Source organism: Mytilus galloprovincialis, chromosome 8, assembly GCF_965363235.1.
Source record: "Mytilus galloprovincialis chromosome 8, xbMytGall1.hap1.1, whole genome shotgun sequence".
NCBI lineage: Eukaryota > Metazoa > Mollusca > Bivalvia > Mytilida > Mytilidae > Mytilus > Mytilus galloprovincialis.
In genome coordinates this window covers 23,458,953-23,481,709 of record NC_134845.1, presented here as the reverse complement: position 1 = coordinate 23,481,709, position 22,757 = coordinate 23,458,953, and the positions used below count along the sequence as shown (strand labels likewise).

Below are 22,757 nucleotides of genomic sequence, written 5' to 3'. Positions count from 1 at the left end.
AAAAGGGGGGGGGGGGTTGTAGACATATCAAACATAAATATGTACATCTGTTGTTATGTCATATGTCTCAACCTCCGTTAATTTGGTTTCCTCGGAAATGTTTTTACACGATGAGAAAGGGAAATTCAGAGAGAGAAGCACAATAATTTATTGTCACACATGATTAGATCTCAAAGGGAGTTGCAGAATAAGGAATACTGGCGAATGTCAAAATTGAACAAAAAAGTGCAAAATCATAAAGAATAACAACGGAAAATAAAATAATTATTTAATATAATAGTGTAGACCATGTACAGAATTTTACAAAATCGTTAATTGAAGATTTTACAGAATAAGCGTTATATCTAAAGATAAAGAACATTTAGGTCCACACTTCATATGGACCCTTAAAAATCATTGGATTATCTCGGTGTTGCTGGTCAGTAATGAATAAAAAATCACTGGTCAATTTAAAGGTTGTTGTAAGTGATGCAATATATTCTTATTTTCCTGTTCCCCTTATGTAACTTCCAGTTTTATTAAAGTTTACATCCATCAAAGCCTTAGTTTAATTTAGTTTCCTGTCATTACTACCCCCCCCCCTTTTATGTGTCGCATGTTGTGTATCATGTACTGATTCTATATATACTTCGAGCATACATATGTACACTTATGGAACAATAACCATTTAGTAAACCTTTTTAAAACGTTTTTGTAGACTTGTATACAATAAATTTTATACAGAATAAAAAAGATATTAACAAAGATGTCAGTTTGTCTGCGTGTTTTACTTGTTAACTTGAAGATGTATAAATAACCACACGACACTCTTCCAAGAATTTTTAGAATCATTGATATAATGTTTGTTTTTATATGCGATGTTAAGCAGCAGTATATGGACAGAACACGTTCTGTCGTGATATAGTACCAAAACACAAGCTTTTACATGTTCCGCTGCTAAAAAAAACGTTTTTTTTTTCAAAAGTGGCCAAATCATATATCGGAACGGAGAAAAAGTGTAAACAGATGACTTACAAGATAGTCTAAGGGATTTATGAATTGGTTGGTCCGAGTACACAGTTATTTCGTAGTGCATTTCTTTTAGACAATAAATGAAAATTAAAAAAATCCCACCTGCGCTTTCTCAATAATATTTTTACAGTGTGTTGTACTACTTTTGGGACAAATTATATCAAAATTATAGAAAACTTCATCAGCTTTAACTCAAAATATGGACAATCTTATGTTAAGGGGGTCTTGAAATCTTTTGACAGCTTCCGAAGTGCTAATTTTTGACCTTTTTAAGCTGGACCTAATCACTACTTTACATTAATATTTATGACCCAAATTTTTTTACAGTGTCATTTCACCCCCCAACTTGCTATACGAGGCATAAAACATGGAGAAATTAATTTGGAAGGGGTGTCACAAAAATTGGCAAGTAACACACTGTCCACACTAAGGACTATAGGACGATAACTGTGTACTCGGACCGGTTATCCAAAAATGACAAAGTTCAACTATCTCTCATTAGAGCAAATATTAATAAAGATCAAAGCCCTGACCAAATGCAAACAGACAGCAAAGTACGTTCTAGGATTCAAACTGTAGATGATTTGCGGAATAACTATAAACTATAAAGGGGGACGGACGGACGGAAGGACGGGCGGCCAGACGGAATGACGGACGGACAGACGTACAGGGGTAGTTGAGGGGGCATAATAAAATATAACTTTATTTACACCTTTTATTGCGTCAACTTGTAGACAGTAACCTTGATGATTTCTATTTTTAAGATTTTACCATTTTTGCGTTCATGTACTTACAACGTATTTTTGTCTGAATTAGTAATTGATTTAGATATGTATATTGATAATGAACATACATGTATCACATTTTTTACAACGTATAATTTCTTTTTAAAATGTTCAATAAAAGAGGTTCTGATTGGGGTTTCCGGAATACAGAATAATGGGCAAAAATTGCAGAATAAAATGCAAAAAAGAAAAAAAAAGAAAAAGTGTATAATGAATGAGGTGCTAAAATATAAAGAATAAAGAATATTGGTAATACTAAATAAAAATTTATGATAATTATCCAGACTCTTATGATAAAAAGAATCTATCAATACGAAACACATAGTCATCGTGCATAATCAACACGAAGAACGTTGGAAATTATTAGCATGATAACTTGACGTTATATAATAAAAATTACGACGTCACGAATTTTGATGTTTTTTTTTGTCAAAATGTTGGGTTTGCGTCGCTTCTACAGGGAAAACGAAGTCGGTGACCATATATTTTTTTAATATCATCTAATTCGTAAGACAAAGAGGAAAAAAATATTAATTTAAAAAAAAATTCTATGGAGCGGTTCTCGTGATTTATACCAGAAACCGAAAATTGTAGAAGAAAAATATAGATTTACCCTATATATTCAATGTAATTTAGTACCCTCTCGGACCATTTTTAAAATGGATTTTTCTTGAAAACGAAGTCGGTGACATATACTTTTTTTTACATTTTCTGATGTATATTTTCAATATCTAATTGAGTTCTAAGTTTTAAAAAAATCTATGGACTAGTTTATTTACTGATCCTTGACCTTAACTCCAACCTGTTGAAGCATTACCTGCATTTTATTTTGTTAAAACATGAATGCTTGTTTCAATCAAATGAAACAACCAAAAAGAAACCTTGCATTATCCTTATTATACGTTCCAATGCTTGAAACACAAAACAAGACTTTTTGTCTCTATTTGGCGGTCATGAACAGTATGCATACAATCATTTGAGTATTGTCATTAAAATATATTTGCGTACACATTGATAGAATTCCCTGTTAAAACCAGTCGACGAGAATGCAGACTGAAAATAAATTCATCTTGATATTATCGTATTATATATGTTATAACGTTCCAATTTTTTTTTTATCAGTTATTAAGTTGCATTATGAGTCAGGATCTTTCCTTGAATCAAAATGTACCAGTATACAACGAATTTATTATATCATCCTGTAGTATATATTGTCATGAATAAGTTACACTATAAATCTTAAGAGCTGTTAGCTTTAGCAAATTGTATTGCATTTGTGATGCTTTCGTCGAGTAGATTGATCTCACTACACAACTCGGCATTAATTTTTTTTATTGTGGTTTATGCTCTTTTATGCTCAGAGTTAACGCCTTCACTTTTATATTGACAAACTGCAATGAATCGTACAACACTTATAAAACTATCCTTAACAGAAGATGTCTTGTGAAATTACACATAATTTTACAGTGATAAGAAGTTTCATTTGTTATACTAGTTGTCAAAACATCTTTAAAACATCATTAACCAGAGTGAAAATAAAACATACTCAGTATGATTTTGTGTTCCGTTTTGCCATGTTTTGCAATCCCTCATCCTAGATAGTCAAATAAAATGTTAAGATATTATAGCATTCGTTGCATTTACATATAGATAAAATAGTGATCAATAAAATATTAAAACATACAAAAACAAATATCTTCCGCACGATGGTCTTCAGTAAAAGTGTAGGATACTGAATAAAAAAGGAAGTATTGCAACACGGACATCTATTTGGTATACGTAGTGCAAAAATATGGACAGATCAGATGAAAAACCGTCCTTTTACAAAATTATCCAAAAAAAATGAAGACGTTTGAGTAATGTAGTATCTCAAAGTGCCTTCTGTTGCTATGGGCAGCTTTTTGTTGAGGTTATTGTCTCTTTGACACATTACCTGTTTCCATTCTCAATTATATTATGAAGTTCTTAGATGGTAAATAACACATAAACCAGTAATTAGGAGATAACTGTATTGTATATCAAGCTCCGATGGCATCAATTGGGGATTTGATGGTCTCAAATTAAGTTTACTGGCAACGCGTTAGCGGAGACAGTAAACGGGTATTTGCGACCATCAAATCCATAATTGATGCCGTCGGAGCTTTAAATTCAACATTGTTATCCCCAGTCTAATGAAACTGTGAGAAAAACAACGTTCAAACATGTATTAAAAATATGTTATATTCCGTCTGCGCTTTCGCGCACGTCCCATAGCATCAATTGTCAATTGATGCCATGAAAATAAGTGACGTTATCCAATCAAAATCAACGTTGTTGCATTAGAATACTTGTTTTATACAAGATAAATTTAGGCAACATTAGTCCTACTACCTTCAAACCTCATAATCGATTTGAAAAAAATTAAGGTCGCATACACAAATCGAGGGAATCAAATTGATTATATAACAGAGCTAACGCGGAATACAATTGACATGTTGTCCTCAATATATATTTTAAATAAAAAAAGTTTGCCTATTGATTTTGTTGACGTAGAATTTATGTCCATGCAAGAACGGGTATCAGCTGAAATTGGTACACCACAAATATAATTATAAAGTATTTGATATTGTTGATTTTATATGCAGTCAATATGTGACACTTTAATAAACAAATTATTGATATATATGTTTTTATTGTGTTGATTGTTTGATATATCCTGGAAGTATTCCTCACATATTTTATGAATATTTAAATGTGTTCCAGATAGCGTTTAGAGAACTGGTCAATTACATAGAAAGTACAGGTAAATCATTGAAAGATATGTACTTAGGCCACACCAGGAGACAGGTGACAGGTGTGTTTTCGTATGTCTGGCATATAGCCATGGGAATGCATGAAAACACCAGAAGGATACACTTCAAGGTACTAATATTGTTTTTCCTTTTGGAGGGGAGACAATGTTTTCATTCATTGTAATTACTTTAATATTATTAAGTAGTTATCAAAGGTACCAGGATGATAATTTAGTACGCCAGACTCGCGTTTCGTCTACATTAGACTCATCAGTGATGCTCATATCAAAACATTTTAAAATCAAAACAAGTAAAACAATAGAGTGACGTTTTGCGTTCTTTGGTCTCTTACTATATTTTTTTTAAGTCAATGGTTTGCACTTCCTATCATGATTAATTTTCCTTGAAATAGGGTTCCTGCTGAAAAGGAAGTTATCAAATCAACAGTTCCAAGTCTTGAAATAGGTTTCATTCCTTAGTACGTCCGACGACCATTCTCAAGATCAGTAGAATCAATACAAGGAAATAACGTGAGTCTAAATCCCTCAATTGAAAATACACCTTCAAAATACTGATGGATTCAGTCGCGGATTATACCAAGCAATAGGCTAAACGCGAGAAAGAAGACTAAGATACTCTTTCTGAATGGATTAAGACTGTGAGGTCGTTAATACAAATCCGAATTAAGAAACTGAATGGGTCTATCAATACCCACGCTACGTCAAAAGACCCAAATGTTGCAAAACACTTGTCCTACCTCCATGACAAATATGTTGTTGTCCCCGCAGAAAAAGCTCAAAACAATATCGTTTTTGTGTGTAAATATCATTACATAAACTGCTTGATAAATGAATAAGGTATGGACAATTCACTTGGAAACTCAACATATACCCTCACGACATATACCAAAGTAAAAGTAAATCCTAGATAATCATAGGTCTGTTCTATTTTCCTTTGAAATCTTAACCAAAGATGGAGAACTGGATCTTCCATCACTGTATTGGATAAGAAAACTACATAAGTGTTCTTTCAAACAACGGGATATATCATGGTCCTCTAAGTGCACCACGAAACCTCTTTCTAAATTATAAACATCTATTTGATCCGAAATCAAAGCCGGTCTCCAAAGTTATTGTGAAACTGCCTTTTCTAGAGGTGGCGTCAATCAAATGTGGATACTAAAAAAATCCAAAGATATTTTAGGGTACATACAATCTGAGACTCTCTCATTTTACAAAAGTTTTCCCCAGTCCCAACTTGAAGACAAATTGAAAGAGTTGGTATTACTTTGTTTCATTAAACAGAATAGCGAACATAGATACAAGTATCCTCTCTTGGGGAGGGATACATCCTACTTTGTAAAGAATCCCTCTGATTCAATCAAAACATTATCTGAAACTGAAATTATCAATATACTCGATTTCTTGATTGACAACATATTTGTTACGTTTAGAGGACGGGTTGTTTTAACAGACTGTCGGAATTCCAATGGTAACCAATGTTTCTTTATAATTATGAGGCTTACTTCATACAGGAATTTCTTCAGAAGAAAGATAAGAAGTTAGCAGTATCCTTTAACTTTACATTCCGCTATATAGATGGTGATTGACCTAGAAATAAAGGATACTAAAGCTACAGCTATGTCTACCTCATATCTTGACTTACATCTAGAAATTGAGAATGAGGGTCGGTTTATAACAAAGCTGTACGACAAAAGAGATGTTTCCAGCTTCCCAATTGTGAACTTTCCATTTCTATGTAGCAACATTCCAGCAGCGCCTGCATACGGAGTACATATCTCCCAATTGATAAGATATTCCCGGGATTGGATGATTTTCTATCATAATTTCCTTTATAGAGGATTGCTACTCACAAGGAAGCTATTAAACCAAGAGTTACAAATCATACCTACGTAAATTTTACGGACGCCATCACGAGTTATTTGACCGTGATGGAATAACCGTTACACAGATGATATTGGATATGTTCCTTATGTCGTTACTACAGTACCCTTCCCTTTTCATGAATGTGGCCTACCGTGTTATACTTTTAATCGGATTTGTAATGACATAAGCAACACGATGAGTGCCACATATGGAGCAGGATCTCCTTACCCATCCGGAGCAACCAATATTTTGGTGGGGTTCGTGTTGCTTAGTCTTTAGTTTGTTATGTTGTATCTTCTGTACCAACATTTATTTGTTAGTCTTTTTATTGTCCTTTATTTTCAATCTATAAGTTTGACTCTCGCTGAGGAATACTTCGTCCCTTTTTTAAGTATGTTGATGATTTAATGATTTTAATGATTTCATCTTTTGAAAATAAACTCATAGATACCAGGACTAAATTTTATATATACGCCAGACGCGCGTTTCGTCTACAAAAGACTCATCAGTGACGCTCGAATCCAAAAAAGTTTAAAAAAAAAGCCAAATAAAGTACGAAGTTGAAGATCATAAAGATCCCAAATTCCTAAAAGTGTTGCCAAATACAGCTAAGGTAATTTATGCCTGAGGTAGAAAAGCCTAAGTATTTAAAAAAATTCAAAATTTTGTAAACAGTTAATTTATAAATATAACAACATCAATGATAATTCATGTTCGCACAAAAAGTGCTGACTACTGGGCTTGTGATACCCTCGGGGAAAATAACTCTCCACCAGCAGTGGCATCGACCCAGTGGTTGTAAACAAACTCATCATACCAGGACTAAATTTTATATATACGCCAGACGCGCGTTTCGTCTACAAAATACTCATCAGTGACGCTAAAAAAAAATTTATGCCATAAACTAAAGTCAGGCGAATATCCAAACTACTGAAACACCACTTTCTCAGTTGCATAAACTGTCTTACATTGACAATCTTTCTTAATAGTTTGACTAATATAACTTTAAAACAATTGTCATAAGAATCCTGCTGCCTTAAACTGATATTTTGGTTTTTGTTTTATAACAATAGAACGAAGATGTCGACCGCACTGTAGGAATTAATACATGGTACATTAATACTACTGACTTCGATATAAAAGAGAAAGACAAAGATTTTATGGTGGACGTAAGTTCGTAATGAAACTTCAATTACATTTATTCAATCAGTTATTGTTTAATTACTTCACAATTAATGCAAACGCTGTTTCAATTGAGGATTCTAATGCACACCACTTTATTATATCGTTATTCAGGAGACACATTCAATGTATAAACATGAAATGCAATCATTCGTTATGGCCTTAGTTATTATTGTTTTACATTTTTAATATATAGGCAATCCGACTTTCTGTACAGTAAAGTTAACAATCGTGTCTTTGGACATCTGTCCCGGTTGACCTAGGAACCTGCCCCGCTTGTACTTTTAATGTCATACAACAATCACTTTCCATTTTGGCGTCATATATTCTGTATTATGAAGTCCAAATTTTAACAAAGCCTTTGTTATGTCCAGTAATGGCGGACAAATAGCGATAAGGTGTATACCAAAGATGCAACAAGCTTTTTATAATGCAGCTAGAATATTTTATCTTTTCTGTCCTTATCTACCATATATATTAACAACGTGATATTTCGTGCAATGTAAATTTTGTGTCACTGTTTACCTGAAATAAGGGGCTCGTTTAGTAAACCGTTAATTTTTTTTTCATCAATAACGTTTTATACGTTTTTCGCTTCATTGTGTAATAAATATTCAGTCAAGGTCTGAAAAGTATTACATATTCAACAGTTTTTCAACCTCATTTCCTTATATTATAGACATATTATGTTTCAGACAAACTTGATAACTGTATGACTAACAATATAACATAATTTATGTCCTGGTGTGTTGTCTGTTCATTACATTGATTTGTAAGTGAGGAGAACAAAATATACCCTGAATAAAACTAAAAAGCTTTAAGTGTATAAATTATAACTCAAATGATATTGATGGTTTAAAATGCCTAATTACCAATTATGTAGAAAGTGTATTTATATGCTATTTTTCGTTTATATAATTTTCAGCAAGGAAAACGTTCCACCTTGAAGTATTTAAATAGTTATGTAGAAAGTCATACTCTTCCTAAAGTGTCTGCGGCAGAACTCAAAAAAAGAAAAATACCAACGAAAACTACATTAACACCACGAGAAATGAAACAGCTATTAGATGTTTAACTCTTTGTTCCAAAACTAGATGAAATTATTCATAGTGTAGAATTGCTATGAGTAAATGTATTGATTGATATGTTTATGCCCCACCTACGATAGTAGAGGGGCATTGTGTTTTCTGGTCTGTGCGTCTGTTCGTCCGTCCGTCCGTTCAGGTTAAAGTTTTTGGTCAAGGTTGTTTTTTTTAATGAAGTCAAATCAAATTGAAACTTAGTACACATGTTCCCTATGTTTCTAATTTTTATGCCAAATTATAATTTTGATCCAAATTTCACGGTTGACTGAACATAGAAAATGATAGTGCAAAATTTCAGGTAGAAATTTTTGGTAAAGGTAGTTTTTGTTGAAGTTGAAGTCCAATCAACTTGAAACTTAGTATGCATGTTCCCTATGAAATGATCGTTCTAGATTGAATGCCAAATTATAGTTTTTACCCCAATATAGGGTCCACTAAATATAGAAAATCATAGTGCGACTGGGGCATCTGTGTACTATGGACACATTCTTGTTATATATATATATATTTGATAGTTTACGTGAAATAATATGTGTATTTATGTTCTTAACTTTTAATGGAATTTCAAAAGAATAATATTCATATTTCATTCGTAGTTTTTGTGTAGTTGAATGGGTTTTAAAAGAAGTTTTGACTTCAAGAGATATGGTATAATTTGTTTGCTTATGCATTAGCTGAAATGAACGTATATGTACGCATTGATTATTATTTGTTCAGCAATAGTTTACGGTTACACAAGAGACAGCTACTTATCCCTGATACTTAATCCCCAGGTGCAACTTGTCGACTCAATGTAAGATGAATACACCGTTGGTGTCACTAGTATCGAAAGTAATTCCTTTTTCTTTTTCCTGAACTTTTTGTTTTTTTTCTTCTGTTTTTTCATATGCATTGTTTGAATTCATCTTTGGTAGTTCTGTTTTACTTGCTGGGTAAATATGTTTGTGCGACCTCAATCACACCTTAACCTGTGACAGTTGTGCTGCAGTACGAAATAAGAACAATATAAAATTTCCACAACAAAAGACATAAAGAACATATCTCAGAGTACTCGCAATTACTGAAAGTTATATCAAAACAAATAACAACAAATGAAATAAATACTTATATATGACTAAAACATCAACATACAACATCCAATGTATTTTGTGTAAAGACGTCATTAACAGTACAAGTCAGAGAAACACATGATAGTGTACAATATTGAACTATCTGTATCAAAAAATTATGGTTCAGGGCATACTAGTATATGTAATATTTAATATGGTTTTAATTTACGGATAACAAAATCAATATTTATAACAATACAAACAATCGTATCTAATTTTCCTGGCTCGGTTTGCAACATTACCATGAAATTTCGAAGGTGTTACTCCGTTTGAAATAAGTTTTTCAGATATGTGCAAACTTGAAGATAAAATCTTTGTATCTACTGTAGAATTTAGTAAAGATGTGGTAACGAAAATTCCCAACTTAAATATTTACAAGTAATAACGAGATTTCGCTCATTGTTATCTAAAACATCACTACGGAAACGAGCATACCGAATCAGTTAGGAAAAAATAAAGAGCGAAAGAAGGTCACGAAGGAACACCACGGTTTTTGAAAATGTTATACTGAATAAATTTTAAATTTAATTTTAGATGAAACGCGTCTTCTGAATGGCTGACGTCGTTTTGTTTATCATATCATAAACACAATTTTGTAATCAAACTTTTTATATGATTTACGCCGGTTTAAGATGGAATTAAGAATTAAATTATAAGAAATAACTGTAATATTTTGTCAGTCTATTCGAAATAACATAAAAAAAATATGGTGCACATGTATTATAACCCGCTACGCGCGTTATTCAGCGTGCACAACATATTTCATGTTATTTCGTCATAGACAGAAAAAATATTACAGTCATTCCTTAAATATCTAAATCTAGGAAACAACAGTTATTGCTGTAAATTGGTAAATTTCAGCATCATATCAAGAAAAGTATACGGTACTTACATTTATTACACTGAATGACCTGGTTAGTTTTTGTCTCTGCTAACTTATATTTTTCGTATGGAATATATTTGATCATTGTTGTCCAATATTTTAATTGTACAATTATTCATTATTTAAAATAATTATATTACATGGTTATCTCTATGTCAGTTAGCTTGTATAGGTCTGGGTATTCTTTTAATAATTTTACATCAAATAATCATAGAGCAAAGGTGAAATTCAAAGCCGAGACAATTTCATTATTTATAACACTTTCTTGAATTATTTCTAAGGGTTGATAAGTTTATATTTGAAAACTAAGATTCTTACTCGATCCAGAAAGTTGACCTAAAATGGATTATGCATTAGGTATTTCTCTAATTATTGTTTAGTAAGTGTTAAAGCACCCATTCATCTCTGAATTTCAGAACAACGCACCATATTCATTCAGGTTCTTTTGATTTCTAACACTTAGAAGAGTTCTATGATGTTTGACATCAATTACCCGAGTATAACAGTTAGTTGTAAGGGCTTTAGAACCGACATGATAACATATAATTTCTGAATGATATTGTGCTTAATCCAACAATTATTAAGAAACTTATGTTCCTATTTATCAAAGCAAAATTGACCTCGGGTGTATGTAGCTTTTCTTTATTACATGTTGGTCCCTTTCGGCAATAAAGTCCTTTAAACGTTGGAGTATTCATTCGTCAATACCTGTAATAGTATTGGGTTTTCACACAATTTGAAGTGTTTCATATTTTTCTAATTGTTTCCTCGTTTACAAGTGCATATTATGACAATAAAATGACATTATTGTTCAACTAAGAGTTTCCGTTTTGACGAACACTGTCGTTATGGATGTACCGGAACGTATTTTGGAAATATGAATCAAAACCCCCGTAAACAAAGCTTCATTAATAACACTAATACATTTGGAATCGAAAGCATTCTAAAGAGAAAACAGAAATTGTAATATTTAAAAAAAAAATCTGACTATGGTATTTAAAAAAAATTAAATTGGTCTATATAGGTCGTGTTTCAAAAAAATTATCATGTTTGTTTAAGCATATATTTTTTAAACCAAAATGTAATTGAAACATTTGCAGAGTGATCTGTATGTTTCCATACATTATAGAAATAGATTGATGATACTATCCTAGAGTGTAATTGGAAATGGCAATCCTAATTGTTTATGTTAAATACTAAAAAAACATTCACGTACATACTTGTCGAGGTCTTTAGCCTTTTTGGCTACATTGTTAAAGCAAATATATTTGATGGAATTCTTTAGAAAATACAACTAATTGTTAATGCAAACAAACAATAAACACCAATAACATATTGGTTGATGTGGTTTATAACCTCTTTGACTAACTTATATAAATATTACCGGTTCAAGGGTATAACAATTTATTGTGTTGGGTTTTGAACTAAATGAGTTTAATAGGATCCACTATTCTCGACAGTTCTGTGTTGTTTATGACTGCTGTTTGTCAGCTAGATTTTTTGTCATACACTTGTATTGGTCTGTTTTTGTTCGATTAATGGTGTTTGATTGTCTCGTTGTTACTTTCTCATGGCAACTGTATTTATGATAACTGTAAACAAACACACATTGTCCTCGTGACTTTAAAGTGCTTTTGAACAACCATGACATCCTGTTCTCCTTAATTTATGAAATAGCAACAGTTGATAGGTATTTCAAAGTACCAATCCATATTAATAACAATTAGTTTGTTTCCGAATAATTATGTTTTATGTTGAAATATATATGCCTATTTGAACAAAAAAAAAATAATTTCCAAATCAACTATGTTTCTTCAATGTATGATGCTCTGCATAATCTACAGTGCCCACGGTAAGCCTTAACGGTTATTGAATGAATACATATGCAAGTAAATTATAAGTTGTACTGTATAAATTGGAGTGTTACAAAATAAAAACTAAATTCAACGGTCGCTAGCATTGCCTTTAACTTTGGGAATAGCTAATTGGTATGCTATATACTACATGCACGTAAATATATTTGTTCTCTGAACTTTTAATTGCAAAGTTGAAAATGAATAACACTTAGGATTTACAGATACGAGATCTGCTAAACGTCAAATCGCTATGCAGGACATAGCCTGATGTATCAGTTCTTCCTTAGAATGGTAATTATGGTATTCAATATCGACTACTCATCTCGTTTCATGGAAGTTTCTCAATGGTTGGAAACAAATATTCACAGTGCACGCACAATATCTTAAGTTATTATTATCATTGATAGTTAATTTAGTTACATGTATTGTGTGTAAGATAATCAAACGATCAAACCAAGTGTAATTTTTCTTTAATTTTTAAAAAATTCATGGTGTTACACAGATTTTGTTTTCTGTGTAATAATTATACTTGTTTGTAAACCCGCTTTACACACAGGATTATAATTTCTTTCCCCAATTATTCTACCCTAAATGATCACTATGTTATGATTTCCTGATAAATTGATTCTTAATTTGCTTTTGTTTTATGTTGTTTTCTTCTAAATCAATTAGTATTTCGGAAAAAAATGTCACATTTTCTTATACAACAAAAATTAAATTTTATTATTTAAAGATAGGCTTTTAAATGTAACATTTGTACTATCAATGATGAATTTTAATATCAAATATCAGTGAAAGTCCATTGTGTTGAGACATAACATGAAACCTATTCAAACTAAACAATATTTGTGTCAGGCTTCTGTCAATATTTATTTGTGTTAGTATTGCACGAGTTCGAATCCCGGAATATTTTTGTTTTGTAGATTTAACATTGTAGTGCTGATATTTAGGATAGCTATGAATATGATATGTGTTTTCAGCCAAGAATCTTCTTCAATGGAAATCCAATGGATTATTTTACGACAGCTTATTCTTTTAAATTGGATCAGCATTGAAGAATGATTCACGACTAAAAACCTACATATTATAATTTCATAAATATTCTAAATATCAACAGACAATGTTCAATCTAAAACTTTGCAGACGCAAATAAACGGTTCGTCTCAAAGTTTAAAATCATTGATGAATAATATTACGTTTACATCATTCTTCGATTTATCGTTTTACACTATTTGGACGAAGGAACATATTTCAAAACTTACTAGAACACAAGCGCGAAATCGCGTGCATTTATAACGTGATTGAAACAGATGTCTCTGGTTGAAAGTATTTAACCGTTTACGGTGAATTTTTATAAAAGATTGTATAAATGAAGAATTTCAGGAAAGGTATTAAAAATCATAGATAATGCGACAGGACATTTTTTTTAGCCCTGTCCCTTTTTTTCCAAAGTCCGATATTTTTTTGTTTTCTTTTGATTTTAATTATTTGCGCGTTTTCTGTATACTATGAATATACACAATATTTATTATAAATAAAGTGTTTAGAAATTAGCTATTTACTATCAATTCCAACATTATCACCCACAGTTGTCATTGATATATTAAATAGAGAGTCTCTATAAAGTATAGTAGTATCATCATAGTAAACATGCAGATAAGCGCGAAAAAAATTGTCATGTCCCCGAGTAGTTATAAAAATTGTGTGTACATTTAAGACAGTCCCAAACGGAAGTCTTGTATATGACATGCAAGTCAGCCCGATGACGGAAACAACACTTTTTTTTCGATATCCCCTCCCCCCCCCCAAAAAATAAAAAAAAAAACAAACTGAATTATAATCAGAATGGGTGACAAATGAAACTACGCATGGTACCTATAGGACACAGAGGCATAATGATTAATTTGAATGAGGCGACACACAAAATGAGGTCTTCTCATTTAATAGTATAGATTTATATCTCTCTTTTGTATACCAATCTAGCAACATGTTTTACGACATCTAACGTTCAGTTTACTAAACTTTCTAGTAAATAAGTACAGCAATAAATTCACATCGTTATCGTAATCTGCCTTTTTTTTCGTCTACTATTTCACTACATTTTTAATACAATCATGATTATGTAAGTATTAATATAGGTGAGTCTGTCAATGCAGATTGAGTCACATGCCAATATCGATTTATTTGTTTTTGTAATGAATTTAATGAAATTTGCGGAAGACATGTTGTAACAGTACTTCTGTCCATCAGCAATAGTTTGTGTGATTTTTAACTAATCTTCGCGTCACTTGTTGTACACGTTCAATTGTGGAATGGGTCAAAGGATATTGATTCAAAAGTCAGAAAAGGCCATATCGGTTATATGGTTACAAGGGACTACTCTGCTGTACCATGTTAACGAGTAGATGTTTCCATTATGAACTGGTAACATTAACGGCACCATTTGATGTTGTGCTTTATGAGCATTTCAACAATTATTGTCTCTTAAGTGATGCATATTTTATAAACATCTCAACAGAGCTTGTTCTCATTAGAGTGTTTTTGGACAGGGTCGAAACAGTAAGATCACAAAATACTTAATTCCTAGTAAAAGTCAAAACGAAAAGTCCCTACTGTTTGGTTGTTATAGATAATCCCTCACCTCAAAAGACAACATGATTCCTTTCCCTGTTCTCGAAAATGATATTTGTCTGTTTTGTAAGAAGGTAGATCTGCTTACTCTTTCCCTTTTTAGCACATAGTTTTGATTTTCAACTATTTTTGTCATGCATAATGGTCTATAAATTTCATCTCTGACTATACAAAGGGGAGGTGTTCGATCAAAGAAAGAAACTATATTTCCATTTTCGTCTTACTTTAATTAATTTTTGGGGTTAAAGATCGGGAATCTTTAACCGTTATGCAGACCATGTGGTAACAATGAAAATTTATATAAATATTCTTCGCAAAATGTATCGTTAGTTCCATATTTTTCTTTATCTATACGTATCGTATTTAATATATTTTAGGTTATTATAATATAAACTGTATTTGTTTAATAACTATTGATACAATATTTAGCCCAGAATTCGAGGCAAATAAAGTGCAAGTACAGTATTGGACCATTTGCATGGTCTTATTCGTATTGTGGGATAAAGAAAGCGTGTTGCTTCATCGATAGTAACTGGAAATGCATAGACACAATTGGTGACGCTTGGTCCATTTCTTACAGATGCAAATTTCATGAAAGGTTCGTTTAATGCTATTACATCTTAATTTTATATTTAGCTCTTACTTTCATCGCCATCGAAAGAACGTTTTATTTTATTATTCGTTTTATTTCTTTCGTCACAATCTGTCATTTAATAGTAGTTTGCTGTACTTAATAGTTTTACAAAATTTGTTTGCGTGTTAGAATGTTTAAACTGCACTCCATAACCATCTGTTTAATCGAGATCTTTTGGGTAAAAATTTTTTCTTAATGTGTATGTCACTTAATTCAAGAGTATGTAATTCCTTTTCGATACTTGCTGTTTGCCTTCGTTATTTTCACTTTTTGTTTTGAGAATCAATTAGGCCGTTTGTATTCTCTTTTTAATTGTTTCACATCTATGCATGCCTTTTATATCTTACTCTATGGTTTTATCACTATTGAAGGCAGTAAGGTGGTCTTTAGTATGTTGCTCATTTATTCGTTGGTTTTTGGATTGATGTTGAATTTGAGATCAACAGGATTAAGACGAACAAACGTACGAAAGCGTATCACTGACGAATCGTACAAAACACGAGCTCCTGTGTTATAAATAATAATGTATAAATTTGACAAGAAGCCGCTGGTTGAAGTAAAGTAATTAGCATCGTCTACTTGTAGTCATAAAAAAGGTATTACCTGCACGTATCTGTATCTTACTACTCACATTAATAATTCAATGTGTTCTAGATCAATATACACAGCTCTGCTATAAAAATTGAGGTAAAAAAAGGGTGTTAGATAATAAAAAGGGTTTATAGTATAGGCATTAAAGTAGTTTTCTGAGGGATTGGTCAGTTTCGTTAAAGGTTGGGTAGGGAAAATCTTTTCTTTTATTCTTTAAGAAGGAAAAAGGTAAATAAAAATCCCTATGTAAGAAAATTATCCACAATTAAATAATTGAGTTGATGATATATATCAACTTTAAAGGTCATCGTACTGACACAAACGTGACAGATGTAAAACAATACAGAACATATTAGTTTAGTAATTGAAGTGAACATATTCTTGACTTTTCTAGTGTCTGACAAGAGCTGTCCTACTTTTCATAAGATTAGAACAGTTCTTTCATAGAAATGTTTTTGATTTTGTTTTATCTATGTATAAGTTTACATGCAATTATCTTCTTTTTTTTCAACTTCAGATTTTATTTTTTTTTCAACTTCAGACATGCGATTATCATCAATCTACATACTTATGCATCACTTCATTTATAAATATTTGAATACAGTATTCATTTAATCTTAATTTTTTCTCAAAAGATCTACCTGTATTTATTAAGCGGTTCCAATTTCATAGCACTGTATCCCGTTCTTTAATGTAAATATATAGAAACAATATATTTTTGAATTCAACATACAATAAGCTATAATTTGACACTAAAAATTACATTTCTATACGAGTTATAATATTTTTCACAACAAGATATATAAAAGTTGGATTTATGAAACTCTGATATTTGATACACAGGATTGCAAAATATTATCTGATTATTTCAGTTAATCCTCTTATAAAAGCGAGCATCCCATTCATGCACCATAATAATTGTATTTGAAGGTCCAAATCTCATAACAAAACCACGACAACACGACATCTGATGAACACAACTACTTTACCAGCCTATATGAAGACAACATATAACCGACGACAAAGAAATAGAAACATGAATAGGATGAACATTGGTCAAAATTCTGACAAAACCCTAAGGTACATGTAAATATGTATGGAAATCACTGGAGAAATTTTGTAATGAACGTATTATATTCGAAACAGACAGTAATAGAAAAGATCATTACCGTTTGGGAAAAGAAAAATATCTTTCTCACCAAAAGTATATATTTTGAATACGGATATGTATACGTAGACATCGTGATTAAATTGGGAAAACACGTTTTAGTACATTTTCTAACTAGATTTCGTCCTTTCAAATCAAGATTTTATTTTAGAAAAAGTTAGACGATATGATACTTTCAAAAAGAAGCCTTGGTGATATGAATTCACAGTTATGGAGGTTCTTTGTTAGTTGTGATTTTTTTCTTATTTTAAAAAAAAAATCTTGTCAAATGCTAATTTTGGTCGAATTTGTAAATATAGTAGAATTGGATTCGACTGCCATACAAGTGAGAGGTTTAGCGCTATACAACAAAGTTCATTGCACCATTTTCTACATTTGAAAATACCTGTACCAAGTCAGGAATATGACTGCTGTTTTCCATTCGTTTCATGTGTTTTATCATTCGATTTTGCCATTTTATTATGGACTTGCCATTTTAAATTTTCCTTAGAACTCATTATTTTTGTGTGATTTTACTTTTTATCGTCCTTCAATACCTATATCACTCTGCTCTTTCGCTCCGTAATTCTCGTATCAAGACCCAAAAACTAGACCAGGCATTATCAGCGACGTCACAATGTGAGAGAATAAGTTATCTGCAACGTCACAATGGGAGAGGGGACGTTATCAAGCTTACTTTCGTCAAGCGTAAAACTGTCTTCGGAAGTGGGGAAAGACAAGTAAAAGAACGATAAACAGATAACCGGTTTTTCTTCGTATAGATAAAAATATCAGCCGCTCAACACAATGTTAAACGCTCACTCGTCAAACAGGTTCACATTGTGGCTCTCGTCTGATATTTTACGATATCAATTAAATCATAAATAGTTGAACTTCCTCACTAGAACTTTTACATTTGCAATACCATATTTAGAACGAAACAAATGGATGCGATATTAAAATTAACAAAGTAAAAATTGAAAAAATACGGATACTCTGACGTTCTGAATTTTAACGGAGTAGTTTACGCGGAAGTTTTTAACGAAGACTTGTACTTATACCAAGTCACATCAGATGTACCATCAATTACTTATTTACCTACTTACAATAACTAGAAAAGCAGAGTGTAAAACATCGATGGAACTGAAAATGTGTCGCTTGGTATTGCACAATCAGATAAAAAACAGTACGTGTGTAAACCAAAAGGGACATTCATAAGTTAAAAATAAACTGACAACGTCATGGCTCAAAAACATTAAGATAAATAACAGCAGATGGAATGCAGCATAGAAAACCAAAGACCGAATAATATGAACCACGTCAAACACCACTGAGATTCTAATGTGCTCCAGAAGAGTATGTAGGTCCTGTCCTTCACGTGGGACCCGTTGGTTTGCTTACATAACAACACATCCAGTAATAAGTCTAGTTGTTATACCACCATTAATTCTCCCCTATAACTGTTATTTAAATTTAAAAACAAACTGGTGCAGAAAGTATCATGTTTTCAAATAAAGAAATACATGGCATGTGAAATGTTTTGTTATTTCCAGTACTATAGACAAAGTGTCATATAATATTTTATTGCATATACGAAAAACAAACATCACTGGAAGTTAACCAATCAAATGTCTATCTTTTGTTTTTGTTTACAAGCTTTAGTAACCATGCAAAGTCGAGTTTCCAATATATTCTATACGAACACTCAATAGAAGAATAATGGTCCTTCAAACCACTCAAGATACATATTTATGATTTTTTTTACTGCAATGATATGAAAGATTAACTGATGTGACGTACTATGATCTGTTGGTATTACACCTCTAATTCGGTAGGTCGCATTCGGGGAACCTTGGACAGGACGGTAGTTACGGAAATCAGAAAAAAACCCAACATCTATCATCTTTTTAACGGATATTCCATAACAGTCAACCAAATCGTGATGTTGTCTGTAAAAAGGAATGAATTCAACGGCACCACTAGAAAGTCTTAGTTTTATAGTTCCCTCTTGAGCAGAAGTTATCTGTCATGGAAATCATCGTAGGAAAATACAAGACCTGGGATATCGTATTAGCTGTAAAATATATAATTCGTATGTAAAAAAACAATTATAACTCGTTACACTAGTTGCCTATAAAAATGTAGAACTGACGAACGAATGAACAGAACACTCATTCCGCATAAGATAAGCATCGGTATATCAATTATGTGTTGACATGAATTATCATTTATATACTATAAATTCACTCTTAGCGTTCAATTAATTGAAATATTTAAAATTTACTACCACAAGGTTATAAATTCGTATTTCAAAACACCGTTCGAATTGTTTGGGCGTCAAGGCTTTTCGGATTCGTTTTTTTTTTTCGTTTTGCGTGTTTTTAACCGTGACAATAAAGTTGAGATTTACACATTACGTTAGCCTTTGATCTTCTGGCAAAAAAATTAAAATGAGAGCTTTTACCTCATCATGATTTTAAAATGGACAACAACAATACAAGTAGTAGTCACTTGCTTTTGGTGTCATGAATAGAAACAGCATATTTTTTTCTTGAATTATACTAGTCTGTCGTTGTAAACATCTGTTTTTAAAACAAACCGTCATATGCATATTTCAGATGTGGCTTAAGGTCTTTGGTTACTACACAGCTAAAAGCACGTTTAAATTCATAAATTCTTTTTTTTGCTACATATATTTCCTTCATTTGTAACGAAATTGTACATAAGTTTGTTCTGCTTTTTAATCTTATTTTAAACAAAATATTCTTACTTTCATCGATATTTGATTAAAGATTTTTATAAGATGTCACTTGGAAAATAAGAACAAAAATGTTAGCAGTTATATGGTATTTATTTAAGAACTAATATACTGTCCAGAAGATTTCCAAGATATATAAGAAGCACAACAGAGTACAGATATTCAGAATACGAACCTACTTCAGAGGTCAACCTGTTCCGAATTCTTCCAGCGTAAGAAAATCGTATACTTAATACTTAAAACGTGTAAATAAATACCCAAAACATATTAATTGAAATACAAACCTACATCCTTCATTCTGAAGATAAGTACATATCGGTTTGAAATAAAAACAACTCCAATATAGTAAACACAAGACAACTCATTTCAATCACCATTTTTCTCTACTCTGTACGGTTTGATGTTAAACACATTATGGCAAAGCCTATTTTTACCTCAAGGTGTCTTGATGTTAGTGTTGTAAATTACTGTAACATACATGTAAGCGTATTTTTTTTTTACTTTTAATTTTTTTATTTCAAACAATTACAACATATACATTTGTACATGACATTCTATTAAAAAGATCAAGAAAAATAAAATTTAAATATTAAAAATAGGGAAGAAAAAAACAAACAAAAAAAAACAAAAAAGAAAACAAAATAAAAAAATCGCAATGGTTACATCCCTATCTCTATTCGGAATAATCACATATTCGTTTCAAAAACATTCCATACTTGGTCAAATTCAGTTAAGAAATAACTGATGCAAGCTAAACTTTATAGTAGTTTTAACATGGGTAGGCATTATATTCGTGATTATTTATGCCCGAACGATGGTGAGATAAACCTATGAAATCTTTGTGTGGCTAAAAATTCTATTTCAATTAATTTAGAGTAATAGTAGTGGCAATGGTAATCTTCGTCTGTGTATGTTGCTGTTTAAACAACGACAGGAAACAACGTAGGATGAGACTTAAAAATAGAAGACGTCTTCAACAATCAAGGGCCTTACAACAGACAAATGAACAACAACAGTTTAGCGTTATAGGTAAGATTTTAAAAATCAACCTGAAACAAAATCTCCCAAAAAAACAATACAAAAACACGTTACTTAAAAATAAATATGTTTGTCTTCTTACCTTGGAAATGCTGAAACCTCAAAAAATATCGAAAAACACATTCAACAATCAAAAGTATAATAAAAGGACAAACAAGACCGTTATTGAAATATCAAAATTCAAAATAAAGAATGTTGATAAGAAAACATTAAATAAGAATAACACACTATCGGGATACGAAATAATCTTTGTGCTTTTAATTCATTAATGTAAATATCTTGTATAACAGATGTGTATTTATTAACACTAGGTTTGTACTATGACAATGGAAATGCTGTTGCCGGTGTTACTTATCCAAGGACACAGCTGAGCTATGGAGCCGATTTGGAAAGGCTCATCAATTCTACATCTGGCTGTTCAGCATCTCTTCCCACAGTTAACCCACCAGCATATGAAGCTATCATCAATAATGGCAATAAAACCGCTATTGATTCATATAATCCAAGGACATACACAGGAGACGTTGAGAAAAGACACACCCAGCATATACCAAATAACGGCACAGTATTTACATTCATTGACGATACAAAATATATACCCACAGTTAGTCCACCAGCATACGAGGATATCATGAAAGAAAATGCAGCCGCAATTGTTTCATATAATCCAGGAACACACACACAAGACAACGAGGAAAGGCTTGCCAATTATATTGCGAATGACGGTACTGTTACTCATTTATAAGACGATCCAACATCGACATCTACGTGCACAACAAATCCCCATAATACGAACATTATATGTATAAACATATCGAGATCGAGTGCACGTTTTAATCTTTGCATTTAGACATCATTTGTTTTGTCATCTTTTTTTGTTGGACATTGACTTAAATGAATTTACCTTTGGACTTTTCTATTTTCTCTTTTATTGTAGTATTATCATTGTAATTAAAACACAAAGAATGTTACGCTGCCAATATGAATAGTGTAAAAATAAAGATAAATCTTAAATATGTTAGACTCAGATTTACTTAAGGCCTTTAATCGACGTCTGTTCCTCAAATCGACATCTTAATATGACATAACAATCTCAAATCGACGTCCAATATAGTGATTCTATAATCCGACGTCCTGTATTGCAAAAACCACATCCGATTGATTTTAGTCGTCTTTAATTCATGTTCAATATCGATAAATAATGAATGACTGGGCTTAATTTACACTTATACATGCATATGTTTTGTAGGGTTTTTATAACAACTAAAGTTTCCAACATTTATACATAGTTTCCATAAAATATGCTAATAAATGTTTATTTTTTAATTTTTTTTTTAATTTATCACATTTATTGAAATCTGTACATTTGTTAGTTTATTGTTTATCTTAA

At 31.6% G+C, this 22,757-nt stretch overlaps 1 protein-coding gene across 1 annotated transcript; it reads left to right on the top strand.

Annotated features, from left to right (window-relative positions):
- The first annotated feature begins 12,499 nt into the window (after nt 1-12,499).
- LOC143043192 (uncharacterized) lies at nt 12,500-22,375 on the top strand. The gene is made up of 6 exons (XM_076215607.1): nt 12,500-12,564; nt 15,629-15,797; nt 17,355-17,504; nt 20,431-20,541; nt 21,204-21,358; nt 21,679-22,375. Exons 1-6 carry the CDS (start codon nt 12,519-12,521, stop codon nt 22,110-22,112), a joined length of 1,065 nt encoding a protein of 354 aa, XP_076071722.1. The 5' UTR covers nt 12,500-12,518; the 3' UTR covers nt 22,113-22,375.
- Nucleotides 22,376-22,757: the final 382 nt, after the last annotated feature.

Coding starts and splice junctions, on each gene's coding strand:
- LOC143043192 (XM_076215607.1), top strand. CDS start 12,519: ATGTTTCTTCAATGTATGATGCTCTGCATAATCTACAGTGCCCACG. Junction 12,565..15,628: donor CATAATCTACAGTGCCCACG/GTAAGCCTTAAC, acceptor TACAATATTTAG/CCCAGAATTCGAGGCAAATA. Junction 21,359..21,678: donor ACAACAGTTTAGCGTTATAG/GTAAGATTTTAA, acceptor TATTAACACTAG/GTTTGTACTATGACAATGGA.